The sequence below is a fragment of the Erithacus rubecula genome, assembly GCF_903797595.1.
Source record: "Erithacus rubecula genome assembly, contig: scaffold_104_arrow_ctg1, whole genome shotgun sequence".
Lineage (NCBI taxonomy): Eukaryota > Metazoa > Chordata > Aves > Passeriformes > Muscicapidae > Erithacus > Erithacus rubecula.
Genome location: NW_027636365.1, coordinates 392477 through 413959, shown reverse-complemented (window position 1 = coordinate 413959; position 21483 = coordinate 392477). Strand labels below are relative to the sequence as shown.

General features: G+C 47.4%; 1 protein-coding gene across 1 annotated transcript; it reads right to left on the bottom strand.

The window, feature by feature from the left end:
- Window positions 1-18482: 18482 nt before the first annotated feature.
- On the bottom strand, window positions 18483-19415 carry LOC306815163 (olfactory receptor 14A16-like; the record flags this gene model as incomplete). The annotated part of the gene is made up of 1 exon (XM_079331793.1): window positions 18483-19415. One exon carries the CDS (start codon window positions 19413-19415, stop codon window positions 18483-18485), a length of 933 nt encoding a protein of 310 aa, XP_079187919.1.
- Window positions 19416-21483: the final 2068 nt, after the last annotated feature.

The following is a 21483-nucleotide window of genomic DNA, read 5'->3' as shown; positions in this document are numbered from 1 at the left end:
AAATCCTGTACTGAAGTTACGTTAAAAAAAAACCTAAAAATTTTTCCTAATATCCAACTGAAATCTCCCTTGGCACAGCTTAAGACTCTGTCCTCTCATTCTGTCAGTTGTGACCAACCCCACCTGACCACATTCATCTTTCAGGAAGTTGTAGAGAGTTATAAGGGCACTACTTGAGTCTACTTTTCTCCAAGATAAACAACCCCAGCTCCCTCAGCCACTCCTCACAGGACTTGTGTTCCAGACCCCTCACCAGCCTTGCTGCCCTTCTCTGGACACGCTCCAGCCCCTCCATGTCTTTCCTAAATTGGAGAGCCCATAACTGGACACAGCACTGGCAGCATGGCCTCACCAGTGCAGAGTACAGGGGAAGAATCACTGCTGTGCTCCTGCTGGCCACACCATTCCTAATCCATAGGAGTCCCAGGGATAGGATGAGGGAAATGCTGGGAAGGGGCTGGGCACAAGGTGTTAGTGATTGTCAGCCATGAATGGTCTTGATTTTCATATCTATTCAGACTGCATTAGAAGGTGCTGAGGGTCAATATCAATTGGACATTGCTGGTATCCATCTCTAAAGAGGAAAAAAAATACTTAAAAGGATAAATTACTTTTCTCTGCTTTGTTTTCACTATAGTATATTCACTTTGAATACACTTCTGAAGTATCTGTAATAAACCACAGAAGAATTGAAAACTTCAATTATTCCCAGGGGATTTTCCTGTTTGGGTGTTTTGAAAAAATGTTTATGAGCCTTTTTTCACTGAATTCCTGAACTGAAAAGCTCAAGAAACAAAACACCTCCGGAGAAGTAAATTTCATCAGCATCCTCCAAGTGGATGAAGATCCATCCTCATCAGAGCAGGAATGAACAGAAATGGGCACAGCTTTGTGGCTGTCCCAGCTCTGGGATGGGCCCTGGGCCTGGAGCCGGAGCAGCTCTGGAGGGTCCCAAGGCCGAAGCTGTTGTGCTGGCCTGGGCAGATGGGATGGCAGCAAGGGCTGCAGAGCTTTCAGGTGCTCAGGAAGAGGGGAGCAGGGCACACAGGGAGCCTCCTTTTGCCACGGCCAAGCACCTCAGCCCATGGCTGGGGCTGAGTCCTGTTTGAGCTGCAGCTGCTGCTGTGCCCTTGCCAGGGGCTGAGGCCGTGGGGCCACTGCCCAGAGTCCCCTGCACTGAGCAGAGCTGTGGGGCCAGAGCCGGCTGGGCTGTGCTGGGGAGAGGCCCTTGATGCTGCACAGAGCTCAGGGCAGCTGGCACAGCTTGCAGGGAGCTGGGCTGGCCTGAGAGAGCCTGCCAGAGAAAGCAGCAGTGTCCATCTCAGCCTGGCTGAGTGTGCAGGGGCAGGACTCAGCCCAGCCTTTGTGGGGAAGGGACACTTGCCTGTGGTAGGCATTGGAAACAGGCAAGTGGCGCAGAGAGGAGGCTGCTCTGTGCCCTTGGTGGCATGCAATGAGCAGGGAGGGGACACAGGATATTTCTCAGAGCCAGCCTCTGTCCCCAGGTGTTGCCGTACCTAGCTGCTACGCCCAGGTTTACCCTGGGATGAGTTTGACTGTGGCCCAGCTCCATCCTCCTGTGGGGCTCAGGGCCTGTTCCTGGCCATGGCCAGCCCTGCCCGGCCTCTCTGCTGGCCCAGAGCCCAGCAGAGACCAGGGCAGGGCTGTCAGTGCAGACCCACAGGTGCCATGGGCTCTGTAGGAGCTGACAGAGGCTACCCAGCAGGGAGGCCATGGGGCACAGAGCCCCAGGGCTGCTGTGGGCACCACGGCTGCACCTCCAGCTCCAGAAGAGATGTGTCAAAGAGGACTAGAGACAAATAATTCCTGCTGGATTCTTTGCTGTGTTTGCTTATGCAGGTGACTTGCATTCACAGGTTGAGGAGGTTTTTAATATCAGATAACACTGGTAGAGTGAAAAGAATAATATTATTTAGCTGAAAAATTATTTCATGCATAATACACCATGAGGAAAAAAAAGGCACATATGATCAGAGGAGCATCTGAATTTTTCAGAGGATGAGAGACTCATTGATGTTCTAATAGTCAAACCTGCTCAAATACTTTCCTCAAGGCTTCTTTTAGATGAGAGGTGACAACTAGAGACCAAGAGCACCCAGAGATCTCTGTCCCGTCAAGACCGAATTTGTCTGGATAACCCTTGCATATATGGAATTTTTCTTTTCTATTGGAAGGAAAGCACAGGGCTCCAGTGCTTCAAGGGCTGATGAGAAGAAACCCTCAACTCGCGAGGATCAGTCAAACTTGCCAGGTGGCCCCCAGGAGGACCAGACCAGCCAGATCTGTTCCATGTCCTGTTGGTTCCACGAGGTGTCACCTTGTTTCTGCAGTGTCACAATGGCCCCTTGATACCATGAGGCCCTGCATTGTCACAATGGCCCTTTGGTTCCATGAGTCCCTACAGTGTCACAACAGTCTCCGTGATTCCATGGGGCCTTGCAATGCCACAATGGTCTCCATGGATCCATCCTGCCCTGCAGGATCACAATGGCCCTTTGGCTACAGGAGGCCCTGTAGTGCAGCAATGGCCTCTTGGTTCCACAAAGCCCTGCTGCTTCACACCTGCCCCTTGGGACCCTGCAGCCCAGAGTGCCACGATGGTGTCCTTGGTTCCACAAGGTTCCACAGTGTCACAATCACCCCTTGGTTCCACTGTGTCTCCACAGTGTCACAATGGCTCCTTGGATCCATTATACCCTGCAGTGTCACAATGGTCTCCATGGTTCCTTGATGTTTCCTTAATGTCACCATGGTCTCTATAGGAAGGAAACAACTGAGTCCCAGTGTTGCAGGGCAGATGAAGGGCAGTCATCAGACGTGCTGGAACAGCCAGACATGGCTGCATTGGCAATTTTGTCTGGTAACCATCTCCAGATATATGGAATTTTAGAGGCGGAATACCAAATTTGGATATTAATGCCTGGAAGAGAAAGACAGTTCTTTTCCATAAGAAGGAAAGAACGGAACACTGGTGTTTCAGAGGCAGATGGAAGGCAGCCATCAGAGGCTAAAGACAGCCTGAACTCTGTCCTGGCAACTTTTGTTGAAAGTAACCTTCGGATACACACAATTTTGGGAGGTGGAATCCCAATTGTGGCCATTTCTGCATTGATAAGAGGGTTGGTTCTTTTCCCATAGGAAGGAATGCACCTAGCCCCAGTATTTCAAAGGCAGAAAATGAGAGAGGTGGCTCCTGGGAGGCCAAGCCAGCCAGACCATTTTGTCCTGGCAGCTTTTGCCTGGGAGAAATTTTTTGGACATCCAGAATTTGGGAGGCAGAATCCCTATTCTGACCATGGACACCTTAAAAAGAACCATCGTTCTTTTCCATTTGAAGGAAAGCACAGAGCCCCAGTGTTTCAAAAGCAGGTGAGAGGCAGCCTCCAAGAGGCCAAGGACAGACAGACCTGTCTGTCCTGGCAGCTTTCACTTGGGAGCAATCCATGGATGTACAGAGTTTTGGAGGTGGAATCCCCAATTTTGTCATGGGCACCGGGTCAAGGTGAATGTGGGTTTTTTTCATAGGAAAGAAAAGTGTGAAGCCCAAATATTTTGGAAGAAGAAGAGGGCTGAGCACCATAGGTCAAGCCAGCCTGACCTGTCTCTCCTGGCACCTTTCATCTGGGGTAATCCTTGGACATAGGGATTTTTGGAGCTGCAATATCAATTTTGGCTATGAGTGCCTGGCATGGAAGGAGAGTTCTTTTCATTAGGAAGGAAAGCGCCAAGCCCCAGTGCTTCAAAATGCAGATGAGAGCAAGCTGTCAGGAAGCCAAGGCCAGCCAGACTTATCAGTCATGGCAGCTTTTGTCTTGGAGTTATCCTTGGATACAAGGAATTTTGGAGGTGGAATCCCAAATTTGGCCGTGGCTGCCTGGATGTCAAAGGTGGCTTTTTTTCCCCATAAGAAAGAAAAGCACATGGGTCCCTGTGTTTCAAAGGCAGATGAGAAGTAACCCCTGGGTAGCCAAATCAGCCAGATCTGTCTGTCCTGACAGATTTCATCTGGGAACAATCTTTGCATATAAGGAAATTAGGAGAAGGAATCCAAATTTTGGCCATGGCCACTTCAACGAGAAGGATGGTTCTTTTACACAGGAAGGAAATCACAGAGCCCCAGCACTTGAGTGGCTGATGAGCAACAGCCCTCGACATGCCAAGGTCAGCCCAATCTGTCAGGTGGTCCAAGGAGACCCAGCCAGCCAGACCTGTTTCATGTTCCCTTGGTTCTACGGGGCCCCAAATTGTACCAGTGTTCTCCTTGCTTCCATGGACATAGTGCCACAATACTCTCCTTGTTACAATATTCTCCTTGTCACAATGTTCTCCTTGCTTCTGCACTGTCATCGTGGTCCCTGGGCTCCATGCAGCCCTGCTGTGTCACAATGGCTTCTTGGTTCTACCACCCCACAGCCTCATCACTGACCTTTGGTTCCATGGGATCCCTGCGTTTCACAATGGTCCCCCTGATTCCATGAGGCACGACATTGTCACAATGATCTCTTTGGTCCATGAGGTTCCAGATTGTCTCCATGGTGTCCCTGAACCTTCATTGTCACAACTTACCCATGGTTCCATGAGGTTCTGCTGTGTCACCATGGTCGCTGTCAAAAGCTGGATGAGTTCAATGTCCCAGACACCTTGGGCTGAGCTGTCAATCAGTCACACAGTGGGCTGGTGTGGAGAAAGTTCAGTGAAGGAAATATGCAACCAATCAGTAGTAGGCCAGTAGTACCAAGCCTCCTGTAGATCCAAATCCACCGGCTCCTCGCACAGGTCCGTGTGCCTCCTTTATCAGTTGCTGCTGTGGGACCAGCTGAGCTATGCGGCTTCTTGCAGGAATACTGATAGGAGAAAAACGTGTATGAGCCATGACCATGATTTCTTCTGTATAGTCTGCATCGATAACTCCAGGTTCCACAGTCAAACCCTGTAAGGTGGTTGAGGATCTACCTAACAACAAAGCTCCATAAGAGTGTCCATTTAACATTAAGGATCCACACACTCCAGTAGGGACTTTTATCAGCTTTGTATCCTTTAATTCAATGTCTATTGCGGCTGCCAAGTCCAAGCCGAGGTTGCCTCTTGTGGCTGGCCGGAGTTCGCTAGCTGGGAATAGGGAGGGGCCGCCTGGAATGCTCGGGAGGTGTGGGCTGCAGCTTGTGTCCTTGTGCAGCATCCCTTTGCACTCACCTGTCCGTTTTTTGTCTTCCATCTGCGGGCTTCAGTTGAATGAGAGTCGAACTGACAGTTATGACACCACACGTTTGTAATCCTACACTCTTGGTGTATATGGCCACACTGACCACATTGAAAGCAATTGCTAGTTGAATGAGGCTGGCCAGCACTCTTGGAGTCAAGCGGTTTTAGTGGTGCTAGTGCAGAGGCAAAGGCTTGACTCTGAGACTGCCCCTCTTTTAAGATTGATGTCAAATTATTTACTGCTTCAACTAACATAGCCTGAGTTCCCTGAGGAATTTTAGTCATACGTTCTAAAAGCTCTACTACTTCCCAATTACCCGGTAAAGTAGCTGTCACTGAATTTACCTGGAGATTGTTATTCTGAGTAATACACTCCTTAAGTTGAGCTCCTTGCATCAACAGAGGTACCCATGATCTTTCTATTGCTGCAGTAAGTTTGTCAACAAAAATAGAAATGGGTCTTGTCTAATATTCATATAAGATGGCAATTCCCCTCGTTCTGGTCTAACCTTATCATATGCAACCCGAGATAACCGCATTGCCTCTTTTACGACATCTGGCCCCAATAGAGCTTGACTATCGGGTGTGGCAAATCTACCAATCCCCATAAACTGTTCTAATGTGATCCCAGGAAGTGGATCATCCTGTGCTCTTTGAGTAAGTGCAGCATCCTGACAAAGACCCTGGAACTGAGCCTGCCATAGCATAAATTGTGAGCTTGTCATAATTAGTTTGAAAACATTTTTTACACTCCTCTTGCAACAATAACCCTGATCCCCAAATATAATTAAGCACTTGCTTTGTTGGTTCCCCATGCATGCCAGCTTCATTAACTGTACTACGAAGCTGCATTAACAATTTCCAATCTAAAGGATTTATTGATGCTTCCATTCTATTTCCCCGGTAGGGGTAAATGGAACTGGAAATGCTTGCTGTGTTGCACTCGGCTCCTGTAATTTTGCCACATAATCCCTTTCTCCAGTCGCTATTGCTTCCTTCATGATCTCTCCCCATTCCACTTTAGCCTTGATTTTGCCTCTGCCTTTTGGCACCTTATTATGATAGGAATGTGCTGCTTCTTTTTGTAACTCAACTGTGTCCTCTGAAGGCAGCTCCTCCTGCTGTGTTAACAGCAGGGGGGCAGAGGGCCCTGCTCCACAGACAGACTTAGGAGGTAATAAAACATGTTGTGTAGTCGGTGCTGGAGGAAGATTGTCTCCTCCAACAATATACATTCCTGGCTGTGCAGCAGGGTGTTAATTTGACCTGTGGTGGATAGCACAGTGGGATAGCATAGTCTCCATTAACCCCTAATGTTCTGCAGTATCACAATGGTGCCTTGGCTGCCTGAGTCCTTGGTGTGTCACAATGGGCCCCCTTTCTTCCATGAGGTCTTTCAGTGTCACGGGGGGTCTCATTGGTACCACAGCACTGGGATATAAATATTACGAGACCTGGGGCAAAATATATCGAGAGCTGGGGCAATTGAGAGATGTTGTAAAAGATGGTTTCTTGCCTCACAGCACCAGTCTCATCAAGGATGAGACATTAAAGATGTTAAATAAAACACCATAATATCAGAGACCATTTAATTCTTAGTTACAATGGTTTATATAATTTTAGCCAAGCAAATACTTCTACAAAGCTTGCTTGTGTATTTTTATACCAATCATTAATTGCTTTGCTTTTCATGGCTTTGATGCAATATTTTTTAACCAATCATATAATAATTCACAAATTTACACTGATGCATCTTAAACTTCCAGCTAATTTTCTAACATTCTATTGCTAAATTCTAAAACCATTTGCTATCTTACTTAACATACTGCTATGCTTACATAATGCATATATCTGCTTGTTTAAAACATATTTCTGCATAACCTATCAACTTATATTCTTGTTTCATATCTGTTTCACTTTAATGCTCTAACACTCTAAGCTTTCTCTGAGGTCTTAGGTCAAACCTTGCATCCATCTCTACCTCTGATCCTGTACACACAAAGCCCTGAGAGCTCTCCATGCCTGCATTTCCCACACCACAGTACTGCAAGGGACCCTTGGTTCTGTGGGGACTTACAATGGCAGAAGGGTGTCCTTGGTTCTGTGAGGCCCTGCAGAGCACCTTGATTCAACGAGGTCTCAAAGTGTCATCATGGCCTCCAGAATTCCATGAGGCCCCTCAGTGTCACAATAGACCATGGAATCAATGAGACCCCACAGAGTCACCATGGCCCCCTGGTTCTATTGAGACCCACAGTGTCACAATGGTTTACTTGGTTTCATAAGGCCCTGAAATGCCACAATGGTCCTTTTGTTCCACAAAGCCTCAAATTATAAAAATGGCCTCCATGGTTCCATGAGGCCATGCTGTGTGACAATGGACCCTCAGTTCCATGATGACCCATAGTGTCACAATGGTCTTCTTGGTTTGCAGTATGAGAATGACACCTTGGCCCCTAAGAACATGCTTTGCCCTCTAAAGCATCTCCCACTGAAGTTTTCACTAGAGATCCCCCTTTTGTTCCCTTCTCTGGAGCTCTGGAGCTGCAGCAGCAATGTCTATGTGCAGAGCTGGAGTTGGGTAAGTGCTGGCACAGCAGCTCTGCTCTCAGCCACACAATACCTCATCCAAGCCAGGAGCCATTGGACTTCTTGGCCACCTGGGCACACTGCTGGCTCATGTCCATGTTGCTGTCCATCAGTGCCCCAGGTCCCCTTCTGCCTGGCTACTGTCTAGCCACTCTGTCCCCAGACTGGAGCGCTACAGGGGTTGTCGTGGCCAAAGTGCAGCACCCCATACTTGGTCTTCTTTAACGTCACCTTGTTGAATTTGGGTGCTGGATCCAACCTGTCCAGGTCCTTCTGCAGAGCCTTCCTACACTCCAGCAGATCCATACTCACACCCACCTTGGTGTCATCTGCATATTTGGTGATGGTGCACTCAATCCCCTTCTCCAGACTGTGTATAAAGATGCTGAACAGGACTGGGCCCGCACTGATCCCTGTAGGACACCACTGCACACACTCTGGATGTGGCACCATTCCCCACCACTCTCTGGGCTTGGATGTCCTGACAGTTCTTAGTCCAGGGATTTGTGAACCAATCCAAGCCACAGGTCTCTGCTTTTCCAGGGAATGCTTTTGGACATGGTGTCAAGGGCTAAAGTTCTGATAGACAACATCCACAGCCCTCCCTGCATCCATAGTCCTGGCAGAAAAGTCTTGGTGGGCAGGAGCTAGGCCGGAAGCAGCTGTGTGCCCTGGCAGCAAGGCAAGCCAGGAGCAACCTGGGCTGTGTAACCAGTGTAATAAATGAGCGCAATGCGCCATAACAGATCGAATAAAAAAAATAAGAATTTATTGGTTACAGAAGGCAAAAGCAAAGGTCCGCAGCACTGGGTAACAGGGGAGTCCTTGCTCCAACAAAACTGCCGTGCCCCCCCCCTTCTTTGTTCATCCCTTTTAAGTTGTTCAGTTTCCGGGGTTCCATGCCCCTCCTCTAGTAGTTCTATGCATGCTCCTCGGGTTACATGCTCCTCCTCTAGTAGTTCTGCGCATGCTCCTCCAGTTGCTAGGGGGTCTTCTTCTGCCTTCTGGTGGTCGAGGGATGAAGGTGAGTAGTCTTCCTCACCCTTGTCTTACTGACCCTACTGGCACTTAAAGTGATATGTGATTAACACAAGCAAAGTGAAAATAACTATCAGCATCTTGGCAAGCAAAGCAAAACAATTAGACATCTTGGCTCACTCTCAAGGTCTTTCAGACAAGCAAAGCAAAATAATTAACAGCATCCTTGCAAGTAAAGCAAAACAGGAAAACTATTCACGATATTCCAGCCTCCAAGTCCTTGCAATATCCTCTCAAAGTCTATCAGACGAACAAAAGGTTCCTTATTCATTACAACCAGGACATGAAGGACATGGATTATCCAGGTCACTGGGGCCTGGTTTGGGATCCCCAGGGCAGCAAAGATGTCTGGCACCTAGAGCAGCGTGAGGGAAGGGCCTCCAAGGTGAGGCTGGAGCCCTTTGGCTGTAAGGAGAGGCTGAGGGAGTTGGGCTTGTCCAACGCAGAGCAGGGAAGGCTGAGGGGCTCCTCATGCCAGCCTGGATATGCCACCAGGAGCTGATGGACAGCACACAGAGCCAGGCTCTGCATCGAAGAGTCTTGGGGGAGACAAAACACACTCTGACATACTGTGAGAGTCCGTCTGAGCCTCTCATCTGTTTCAGCCCAATGACCCTTGCCTGAGGCCTGCGCAGGCCAGGGATGGGAGGAACACCCAGTGTCTGTTCCGCAGGTGATGCCTACCAGGACTGGTTTCTCATGACAACTAGTCACGGGGCATTTACTCAACAAAGCTCCCACAGATGGAAGAACAATGGACTGTTCAGTATGGGCTACCCTGTGTGTGTTCATAACAACAAAGATGGTTTGGTGTGCCTTGAAACATCCTGTTTCCGCCTGTTCCTCAACGTAACGAGCTCCACATACAATAGTTCTTAAATCTTCCCACCTTTTGACCAGAAGCCACTCGCTTTGGGAAAGGACTATAAAAGTGACTTTCTCAGAAGAGATCCCCGAGATCTCCCCAGACAGCAACAGACATCTATTGGCTGGCTCCATGAGGATTTGTCTGCCTGTCTTGGTAGCTATAATCCTGACCCCCTTTTCTCTCTCTCTCTCTCTCTCTCTCTCTCTCTCTCTCTCTGTGTCTCACTATCGCATTTTGGTTGGCACTAAATAAAGTGCATTTCTGTAACAGTAAACTGGTTTTGTCCCCTGCTGTGTCTTTTGCGTTCTGAGATCCATAAAGAACCAGTCACGACTCCCGCTCGGGTTGGGTGGATCGTGACATTATTTGGCGTAGTTGGCAGTTGCATTCCCGATACTGGAGGAGTTGGGGTTTCTGTGCACTTTGTACCAGGGGAAGACCTGTGCCATTTCAGACCCACCTAGCCTGTCAGTGCCGTAAGGACTGAACAGTGTTAGAAAGCAAGGGAGGTGGTATTGGCTTCTTCCCGCAGTCTGCACACAGACCCAGGTGGATAATCAACTCCATTTCAGTTATCAGATAACTTTTTGAAAGGATCTCAACTGAGCAAAAGATGGGATTTGTGGTTTTTTCCTTGTTTATTGCTTGGTGTAGTTGAGGAGACAACCATTGTGCAACTAAAGAGAAACTCCCAGGCAGTTTGGTCCCCTCAGCTACCCAGGGAAGAGAGGGGATTCTCCCCAGCAGAAGTCTGGGTGTTAAGTCTTGACTTCCCTGAAGTGCTTTTTCCCCCTCGCACATAATCGTAACTCACAGAATATTGTTATTTATATAATTATATATTTATTATATTTTTATTATAAATATGTATTTAGTTATTGTATTTGACTACTTGGGATTGCGAAGAGACAAGCTGTTTCTGTAATTAAGTTAGTACCTCCCAAGTAGTGTGTCTCTTCACCTGCTCCAGGGACGAGAAGGGATTCACAGTTTCACCTGTGCTTTCTGTGTAACTTTAAGTGTGTCTCCCTGAGAATGGTTTTAGTCTCTTCTTAAAAATGTCTGAAAATGATAAAGCCGCATTTTACGCTTTACTAGCTAAGTATAATGCCAGACCCTCCCAAGGGGGGGGAAGACTGGGCACAGAGTAAATGGTTTAATTTAGAAAATGTAATTGATAGGCTACATTCTTTGCAACATGAAACAGAATTCAAACTGAGCAAGAAAAATAAAACCTCACTTTTCTCAGTTCTAGGTGCTTGTCTTTCAGCTGCTGTAGAATCTCGTTTTAAACGAGTGAGTGAGGAAAATGCAGTGATAGACTCCTTGCAAAACCTGGTGGAAGCTTTGCAAAAACTATTACAGGAGAAAAGAAATGTGGTAAAAACTCTGCAAAGCCAACTAGAACAGAAAACAAATCAGGCAGAAACTCTGGAAAACCAACTAGAGCAGGAAAGAAATCACAACTCTTTGCTACAACTATCACATGCCTCACAACATGCAGATACACCTAATGACACACAAGAAAAGGAAACATATCACATAAAGCAGATATACCCACAGAGAGAACTAGTACATGTACAAAATAGTGGGGAAAATTGCTGCTCTAAAATGAAACCTCTCATTAAAACAGAATATAGATACCTGAACGATGAGGATTTTGACCCCCACATAACCTCCAAAGAAATACCATACACTGCTACTGAATTGGCCAAATTAAAGAAAGAATACTCACGTCTCCCACATGAATCTGAGACAGAGTATGTTTTTAGAGTTTCACTCACTGGAGGAGATCAAATTAAATTAAGTGAACAAGAAGCCAGTGGGTACTGGGGGCCTGGAGTTTTCTTAACAAGTGGAAACGCACGTGCTCCATGGTCTCTGACACAGCGTGCAGCCTATTGGGCTGGGGGACTTAGCCCCCTAGAGAGAGGTAATCCTCTAGCCATAACTGGCACCCCAGACCAACTCCTAAAAAACATTCACAAAGTTGCCTGCTTGCAACTTATACATGAAATAAAATCCACTGCTGGCTATAAATCACCTATGCAATTACCTGTAAATGTAAAACAATACCCTCTTCTCTCTGGTACCAAAGTAGAGATCAAACTGGTTATACAGGACTTGCAAAACTCCCCTGTATGGCAAATCCAAAAACCCAAACCTGACACTGTAGCTGTGTACCAATACATAGATGATGTATTGATAAGAGGAGAAGAAAAAGAAGAAGTGAGGGATGTGCAACAGAAAATAATTTCCCACCTAGAAAGCCCTAACTTGCAAATTGCCTCAGAGAAAATTCCAAAAGCTGCTCAGGAAATGAAGTTTTTGAAGACAGCCACTACTGGGACTGCCCCCTCTGATTGGGTGGCCCAGAAATCCTCAGTAACAGAAGGAACTGTAAAAAATCTGGCAATAACAGAAACTGAGAACTTGGGCAACAGCGATGACAAACCTGCCTCAATAATTAAAGTAGCCTCTGCTTTCTCCCACAAACAATCTCTGTTCACTAATTCTTTGTTCACTAATGCTTCTGCTGAGCAAATTATTGCTGGGGGACGGGATGACTCTTGGCTTGGAGTGCTGATGGTTATTTGGGATGTTTTCCAGCTTGAAGTGTGGAGTGTCTCTCTTGTTGCAACTACACTGACTCTTATGCTGTGTTTAAAGGAGGTATAGAGTGGCTTCCTTCTTTGCAGCGAAATGATTGGGAAGTTAACAGAATTTCTCTCTGCATAGTTCCATCATTTTAACCCCCTGCCTCTTTGTGGCACATTCTGTTGTGTTTACTTTTTACAGAATAACACCATGGAACATGAAGATTAATTGCTGGATCCCTCATCGAACCTGTATACAGTTATGGCACAGGACCTTATAGTTGTGTTTTATTTTGTGAGAATTTAAAATCAAAATTGAACTGTTGTACAATTTTTCCAAAAAAATTATGTGTGGGAAAAACAATACAAAATATAAAGGAGAACTTGATGTCAATGTTGTAACACCTACTATCCAACCACCGGTTTTACTGCGCCTGAAAATTTTTGAAATTGGGCCTTACGTAATTAAGAAAACTAGCCAACAGCAAATATTATTTAATTCAGCATGGTCTTTTAAACAAGTCAAATTGCCAATGCAAAACAATGTTTCAGTAATTCAACCAGTTTGTTCACCTTTTCTTGGGGTGGACAAATAACCTGGTTGCAAAACCAGGAGGATCCTTTCAAGAAACGTATGGCAAGGGACATAACCGGTGTTGTGGGAAAAGGATTGGGAATTTTAAATAGCATTGATTCAGAGGTATTAATGAACAAATTAGTTGCCACCACCAGAGACCTGACCAAATTGAAACAACCTCTGCAGCGGCCCTGGGGACACAACAGTGGTTATTATCAAACATTTTACCAAATTGGGAAAAAGGCAAATGTAAATGATCACAAATTGATAATTGATGCTCTCGGTACTGCTCAAAACAACATATCCTTTGCCCTCAGCTGTATCCAGGCACAGCTTTGGATGCAAACAGTTGTTGCCTCAATTATAAGGGAAGGGGAAGAAGGCATCTTCCCTACTGAAATCCGGACAATAATTTGGGACAATGCTAATGATTTTGAAAGGAAGTTTCAGTCCTGGTGGAATTTGGTGAATTTTACCTACAACCCCAGCACAAACACAGCCACAGCCTTTGTGTTGACAATATGTAACACTTCAGTGCATTTGATACACCCCATCATTGCATTAGGATTGATTCACGATGGAACTATTCTCTATCCTTTCGAGCATAGAGAATGGGCCCATCAAATTGGTGAGAAATGGCAAACTGTTAATTTGTAATCTTGTGTTGTTGGGGAGCAACTGGGTTTCATTTGTGAAAGCAATGCCGTTGTGGCCCAAGACATCTCTTTAGACACAGAGCAAAATATCTGTCATTTTGAAATACACCTCGATGAGACTCCTGCAACAGTGCTGGTGTACATAGGAAATGGATGTGTGTGTGTGAGAACTGCTTGCAACTTAGTGTTTGTAAAAAATGTAACAGTGAATCTAAAAAATAATTTACATTTTTGTGTTTGTAATTTTACCACAATCATGAGCTGTGACTTTTCTTATACTGTTCCAGTTATGTCTCATCACCTTTTGCAATCCAATTTTACACTGATTCATCAGTTAGTGTCTGCTCCCATCGGGATGAACCTCACTTTGATTAAACAATTGTTGCTTCACCAGGACTTAATTTGGATCTTGGAAAAAATCAAGAAAAATGGGCAGAAGACCCTGGTGACAGTCCATCACGATGTGAGAGAAATACATTGGGTTTTAGGAAGGGTAAAAGGGGATGCTGAACTTAGGTGGTGGGATAATCTTTTTGGGTGGTCACCTACTGCTACTGGCGTCCTAAACAAATTGTGTCATCCCATTGTTGTGCTTTTGATTGTGGTTTTGATCAGTTTTGTTTTATCAATCATTCTATACATCCTGAATTGGAGAACGGTAAAACGGCTGACACAATTGGCATCAACAATGGAAGCACATAATTTAATCACTATTCCATTTGCTAAAGATACCCCTAAAGTTATTGACACCAAACGAATTACACGAGCAGTAAAAGTCAGGCCTTTAACAGCAAACTGATTAAAATTGTTGTTAGTGGTTATGATTGGTATAATCAGTTTTGGTAATGTTAAGCTTCTGATTAAAATGGTTTTGGGAGAATAGTTGTTTTAATCATAAAAACATATTATAATGGATACTGATTTGTTTTAATTTTAATTGTTTGAATTTTAATTGTTTGAATGATATTTTATTAATTAATTTTAATTTTAATTGTTAGAATTTTAATTGTTTGAATGTTATTTTATTGATTAATTTTGATTCTAATTGTTAGAATTTTAATTGCTTGAATGTCATTTTATCGATTTTGTTTTGAATTTTAATTGTATGATTTTAATTGTTTGGATGTTATTTTATTGATTAATTTTGATTGTTCAAAGCTAATATCATTCTGATTTGTTTGAAAATTTATTTTAATCAATTTTGTTGTGATTATTTTTCACTATTTTCCTGTTTATTTTCCTTCCTTTTCCTTTTCCTTTTTCTTTTCCCTTTCCTTCTTATCCCCGGGTTTTTTCGTTGTTTTCCCTTTTCCTGTTCCCGGGATGTGCTACCAAGGGCGGGTCCTGAAGATGCTGCAAGATCACAACATCATGCTGCTGGAGTTTCTCAGCGACGCTCGTTGGTCACAGGGTGATGTGAGAGTCCGTCCGAGCCTCTCGTCTGTTTCTGCCCAACAACCCTCGCCTGAGGCCTGCACTGCCCAGGGTTGGGAGGAACGCCAAGTGACTGTTACGCAGGTGATGCCTGCCAGGACTGATTTCACATGACAACTAGTCACGGGGAGTCTACACAACAAGCTCCCACAGATGAAAGACAATGCACTGGTCGGTATGGGCTGACCCGCGTGTGTTCATGACGACAAAGATGGTCTGATGTGCCTTGAAGCGTCCTGTTTCCACCTGTTCCCCCGCGTAATGAGCTCTACATACAATAGTCCATAAATCTTACCACCTTTTGGCCAGAAGCCACTCGCTTTGGGAAAGGACTATTAAAGTGACTTTCGTAAAGGAGACCCCTGAGATCTCCCCAGACAGCAACGGACATCTACTGGCTGGCTCCACGAGGATTTGTCTGCCCATCTTGTTAGCTATAATCCCAACCCCCCTTTCTCTCTCTCTCTCTCTCTCTCTTCTCTCTCTCTCTCTGTCCCACTATAGCATTTTGGTTGGCACTAAATAAAGTGCATTTCTGTAGAAGTAAACTGGTTTTGTCCCCTGCTGTGTCTTTTGCGCTCTAAGATCCATAAAAGAACCAGTCGCGACTCGCTCTTGAATTGGGCGGACTGTGACACTCACCCAACCATTTAGTCTTCCCCCCACTCCCAGTCCCCCAGTGCAGAGCCTGGCTCTGTGTTCTCCATCAGCTCCTGGGTGGCACAGCCAGGCTGGCATTAGGAGCCCCTCAGCCTTCCCTGCTCTGCGCTGGACAAGCCCAGCTCCCTCAGCCTCTCCTCACAGCCAAAGTGCTCTAGCCCCACCTTGGGTTCTTTCCCTCACCCTGCTGCAGCTGCCAGACATCTTTCCTGCCCTGGGGAACCCAAATCGTGTCACAGTGACCTGGATAATTCACGTCCTTGATGTCCTGGTCACTCAGCCCTGGGTGCTCCTAGCCTGCCTTGCTGCCATGGCACTCATCTGCCTCCTGCCCAGCTGCTGCCCACCACGAGTTTTCTGCCAGGGCCTGGTAGATGCAGGGAGGTCTGTGGATGTTGTCTGTCAGAACTTTAGCCCTTGACACCAAAAAGCATTCCCTAGAAAATCAGAAGCCTGTGATTTAGATTGGTTGACAATTCCCTGGACTAAGAACTGTCTGGATGTCCAGGCCCAGAGAGTGGTGGGGAATGGTGCCACATCCAGTGTGTGTGCAGTGGTGTCCTACAGGGATCAGTGTGGGCCCAGTCCTCTTTAACATCTTTATAGATAGTCTGGAGAAGGGGATTGGGTGCACCATCAGGAAATTTGCAGATGTCACCAAGCTGGTGTGGATGTGCTGGAGGGTAGGAGGGCTCTGCAGAGGGACCTGGACAGATTGGATCCAGCACCCAAATCCAACAAGGTGAGGTTTAACAAGACCAAGTGCTGGGTCCTGCACTTTGGCCACGACAGCCCCTGCAGTGCACCAGGCTGGGGACAGAGTGATTGGACAGCAGCCAGGCAGAAAGGGACCTAGGGGCACTGATGGACAGCAGGCAGTGCCCATGTGGCAAAGAAGGCCAGTGGCTCATGGCCTGGGTCCGGAATGTAGTGAAAAGCAGGAGCAGAGCGGTGATCTTTCCCCTGTGCTTGACACTGGTTGGGCAGCCCCTTGATGCTGTGTCCAGATCTGGGATCCCCAAATTAGGAAGGACATGGAAGGCATGGAGAGTGTCCAGAGAAGGGCAAAGAGGAAGGTGAGGGGTCTGGAAGAAGTCCTGTGAGGAGCAGCTTAGGGAGCTGGGGTTGTTTATTCTGGAAAAGAGGAGGCTCAGGGAGACAAGGTGATGTCTGGGGACAGGTTGAACTTGATGATCTCCAAGGTCTTTTCCAGCCTGGCTGATTCTATGATTCTCTGAAACCACCCTGGAGCAGTTGCAGGATGAGCCCTGGGCTTCCTCTTCAGAAGGCCCAGCAGCCCAGGTGCCTCAGCTTCTCCACACAGATTCCAAAGCCCATCCTGTTAGTCCTGCAGAGCCTCTCCAGCCCCTTCTCACTGCCCAGAACAGGGAGCCCCACACCCAGACACACCAGCCCAGATGTGCCCCCTGGCCTGTGGTGCCTCTGGCAAGAGAGCAGCACGAGGCACTGAAAGACCCTGCTGAAAATTCATGAAGCACTTGTAGGATGATCTTGCTGTACAAGGGGCATTCACATGGTGTCAACTCAGGAACTGAAATGGGGAGTGGGGCCAGAGAGGAAAGGGCAAACAGGGATGGGCTATTTGTAGGGGAGGGGACAGGGATTGGAAAGAGGAAAAAATCAGAATTTTGAGAGAGTAAAGAAAGCAAAGGTGAAGCAAAGGAAATGCTCAGGGTTGTTTTGGGGTTGGCTGCCAGGGTGCCCTGGCTCTGAGCAACAACATCTGCAGTGGGACAGCAAACTCACAGCTCATGGGAACCAAATTTCTGACTGACTGCAGAGGCCATGACAAGCCTGAGTTGTTTCCCTCCCATCCTCCAGCCCTTGCTGGCCCCAGGGGCTGATGGCATTTGTGCTCACTCAGCTCCATCTCCCCACAGCAGCACCATGGGGGTTTTGACGCCTGCTCTGTGCAATGCAAACAGGGGCTCCTGAGCCAGTCCTGCCATGTCTGTGCCTGCAAGGATGCGGCACCTGTGTGAGCTGGGGGAAAGGCCAGGGCTGCTGAGGGGGGATGGTGTTGGCAGGTGCATGACAACGCTCTGGGATGCTGCCCTGGGCTGTCCAGTGCAGTGGAGATGGATCAGCCTCTTTTCTGCTGCTCCTTGCCAGGGTCTCCCCCTTGCAGGGTCCTTGCAGAGCACCAGCCATGCTATTTGCCCCCAGCCTACCCATTGCCAGTCTGGGTGCTTTCACGGGGGTTTTCTCTGCTCAGCATTGGCCTGATCAATGTGTTCTGGAGAGAGCCGGGCGGAGCCTGGAGCCCCCAGGCCCTGCCCTTAGGTGTCAGCACTGCCCTGCAGTGCCAAGATATCCATGCTGCACACCAGAACTGCCACCCCCAGGGCCTGTGCCCGGCCCCAAGAGACTCAGGCCCTGCAGCAACAGGATGCAGGGAGGACAGCGGGGGCAGTGACACTTAGTAGGCCACTAGTAACAACAAGTGCTACTGCTGCTTGTGCACCAGTTGCTCTGCTAGCACTGATCGGCCCCAGCTCTGCCTACAGACATTGCTGGGCGGGGCTGCAACTCCAGACAAGGGAATAAAGTGGGAATTGTGATAACACTGCTGGGAGAGTCTTTAGTTCTTTTTAAAACCCTCCAGAATCAAGTCCTCATTAACACAGACTGGTGTGTCAAGAAAAGGTGGAGAAATATCAAATGAGAAATGATACAAGCAATAGCATTTCCTAGTGTTAAATATTGTATAAAATAAAACTAAAACAAATGGAATAAAAGAAGAAACCAACAACCAAGCCAAAAAGGAACAATTAAATACGGCTTTTACAGCAAGTAATTTTTAAAAACTGGACCGCAGTTTACTTTGTCTGAAATTGTCCAGTGATCACTGTCCACACTGCAGCCTTGAGCTCTTGGTTCCTCAGGCTGTAGATGAATGGGTTCAGGGCTGGAGTCACCACTGAGTACAGAACTGACAGGGCCACATCCAAAGATGTGGAGGAGATGGAGGGGGGTTTCAGGTAGCACAATGTGCCTGTGCTGAGGAACAGGAAGAGCACAGCCAGGTGAGGGAGGCAGGTGGAAATGGCTTTGTGCCGTCCCTGCTCAGAGGGGATGCTATGCACGGCCCTGAAGATCTGCACATAGGAGAAAACAATGAACACAAAACAACCAAATGCTAAGCTGATACTGAAAACAGAAACCCCAAGTTCCCTGAGGTAGGAATGTGAGCAGGTAAGCTTGAGGATGTGTGGGATTTCACAGAAGAACTGGCCCAGAGCATTGCCGTGGCACAGGGGCAGGGAAAATGTATTGGCTGTGTGCAGCAGAGCAGTAAGAAAGCCACTGACCCAGGCAGCTGCTGCCATGTGGGCACAAGCTCTGCTGCCCAGGAGGGTCCCATAGTGCAGGGGTTTGCAGATGGACACGTAGCGGTCGTAGCACATGATGGTCAGGAGGAAATACTCTGCTGAAATGAAAAAGGCAAAGAACAACACCTGTGCCACACACCCTGCATAAGAGATTTTCCTGGTGTCCCAGAGGGAATTCTGCATGGCTTTGGGCACAGTGGTGCAGATGGAGCCCAGGTCAGTGAGGGCCAGGTTGAGCAGGAAGAAGAACATGGGGGTGTGCAGGTGGTGGCCGCAGGCTATGGTGCTGATGATGAGGCCGTTGGCCAGGAGAGCAGCCAGGGAGATGCCCAGGAAGAGGCAGAAGTGCAGGAGCTGCAGCTGCCGTGTGTGTGCCAATGGCAGCAGGAGGAAGAGGCTGATGGAGCTGCTGTTGGACATTTCTTCCTTCTGGTTGACTGTTGAAAGAGAACATTGACATGCTGGGGCAGATTTCCTTGAATTAATCATATGTTATTTTCCTAGGAATCCCATCAGAGTTTCTTCTTTTCCTATGACAGAACTTCACTAATCCTTCTTGAGTTCCATTTTGTACTGCTGAGATTCTACCTCATCTTCGTCATTGATGTCAGCCTGAAAATGGGGAAGTGGGAAAACAGGGCTCCCTGTGCTCCAGTGCAGTAAGAATTTTTAGTTTCAAATAACTGCGTATACTCATTGGGCTTCCCTCTACTTAAGGTGATAGCCCTTAAAGAAGGCTTGAAAAAGAAATTGGACTTTTTCAAATGTCCAATTTAAAAATAAATATCCTTAAATACTTCTGACCTTTTTTTTCTGTGTTGCTGGACAGGAAGGGCTATCCAGGTTTGGTGTAGCTCTCTGATGCCTGGAGTTGTGCCTACTGGGATCTGATTCTCTCTGCCTAAGCCTTATCCCTGCCAGTGCTCCCAGAGCCCAGCCCAACGCTGGGGGCTCAGCTCTGCCCTGCACACCCCTCCCAGCACACGGCACTCCCCAGGGGCATCTCCTTGCCAGCAGGGCCTTAAGGACATCGCAGACAAACACAAATGCTGCAAGCCAAGGTGCTGCTGCTGCTGTCTGTAGGGAGAGGAAGGTGAGGAGGCACTTTGTGAGGGAGATGTGAGGAGGATCTGCTGATGCCCAGTGGGAGAGTGCAGTGGTCTCAGTGACACAGACACACCTGACAGCCCCTTTCCCTTCCCTTGAGGAGGAAGCTGAGAGCAGCCCTGGCCATGCAGCACCATCTCCACAGCAGGAGGAATTTGCCTTGATGGGGGTGGCTCCTTTCTACCTCCAACTTCTCCCCACAGTGCATGGGAAGCTGCCAGGCAGGCTGAGAGCTGTCCCTGGCATGTGTCAAATGCTCTGAGCTGGCCAAGAGCCCTGAGGCCTGCAGGAGCTAATGTGCAGGACAGCCCTGGGCAGCCCTGGCTGCAGCCCCATCTTTAGCCCTTGCAGCTCTCCCTGGCAGCAGGATACATCCTGCCCTGTCCCTCTAACACTGCCCTAGGCAGCCCCACTCTGCAGAACATCTTCCTCCTCCTCCTTATCCTCTGCTTCAGAGAAACTGGGAGAATCCCCCTGACACATTGTCCAGGCTGTGGGATGTGCTAGCTCTAAATCATTCCTCCTGGAGCACAGGGGATTTTGGCCTGGAATCGATTCCTGGAAAGGCTGACTTGGAACAGAGACTAGACAGAAAAACGAAATAAAACAGGTATTTATTCAAAGGGTACATGTTGGGCAGTGCAGGAGCCTTTCAGGGGCTACATCCAAGTTAAGTCAAAGATGGATACTGGTCACAACTTTTTTACACTTCAATAAGGTTTGGTTCATCTGCATCTTGGGATCAATTATCTAAACACAGTCGCAGTTAATGGAGACTCAGCCCTCTGGCTTGCCCTCTGCCCTTAGCCATTGTTTATGATTTTTGGGTACCTGTTGTACTTGATTCTCTAGCAGTGAATCAATTGCTTTGTCTAACTAGCCCGTGAAGAGAACTTACTAACATGTAATATGAAGTTGCCGAGTAACTGACTAAACAGTGGAGAATCTGGAAAATATAAAAGCTAAAACCCAAGGCATCATTACCCCCACATACTCACCATGTAGAGAGTGGTAAAGATGTTTCCCCAAATGATGTCTCAGCTCTATGTCTTCCCAGTCCTGATTGCCTTTAGCCTGTCTGTGCCTGGCTTCTAACTACTCAGTGCCTGCAGGCAGTGCACACAGCCCTGCTGGGCTGGAAGAGGAGCTACTTCCCAGCAGAAATGTCTTTTTGAATGTTTTCATGGTAGCCAGGAGCTGCCTCTGTACCAGGAGCCCAGCGCAGCTCAGCAGCACAGACACAGCACATAGACTTTAATGATCCTCTCAGGGCTTTGGTACTGTTTACATCAGACTCAGTCCCTGAGAGATTCTTAAAAAAACTTTTTAAGAACTCAAGTTGAGATGGAAACTCCAAAGTTTCTTGAAGTTTTAATGGGTC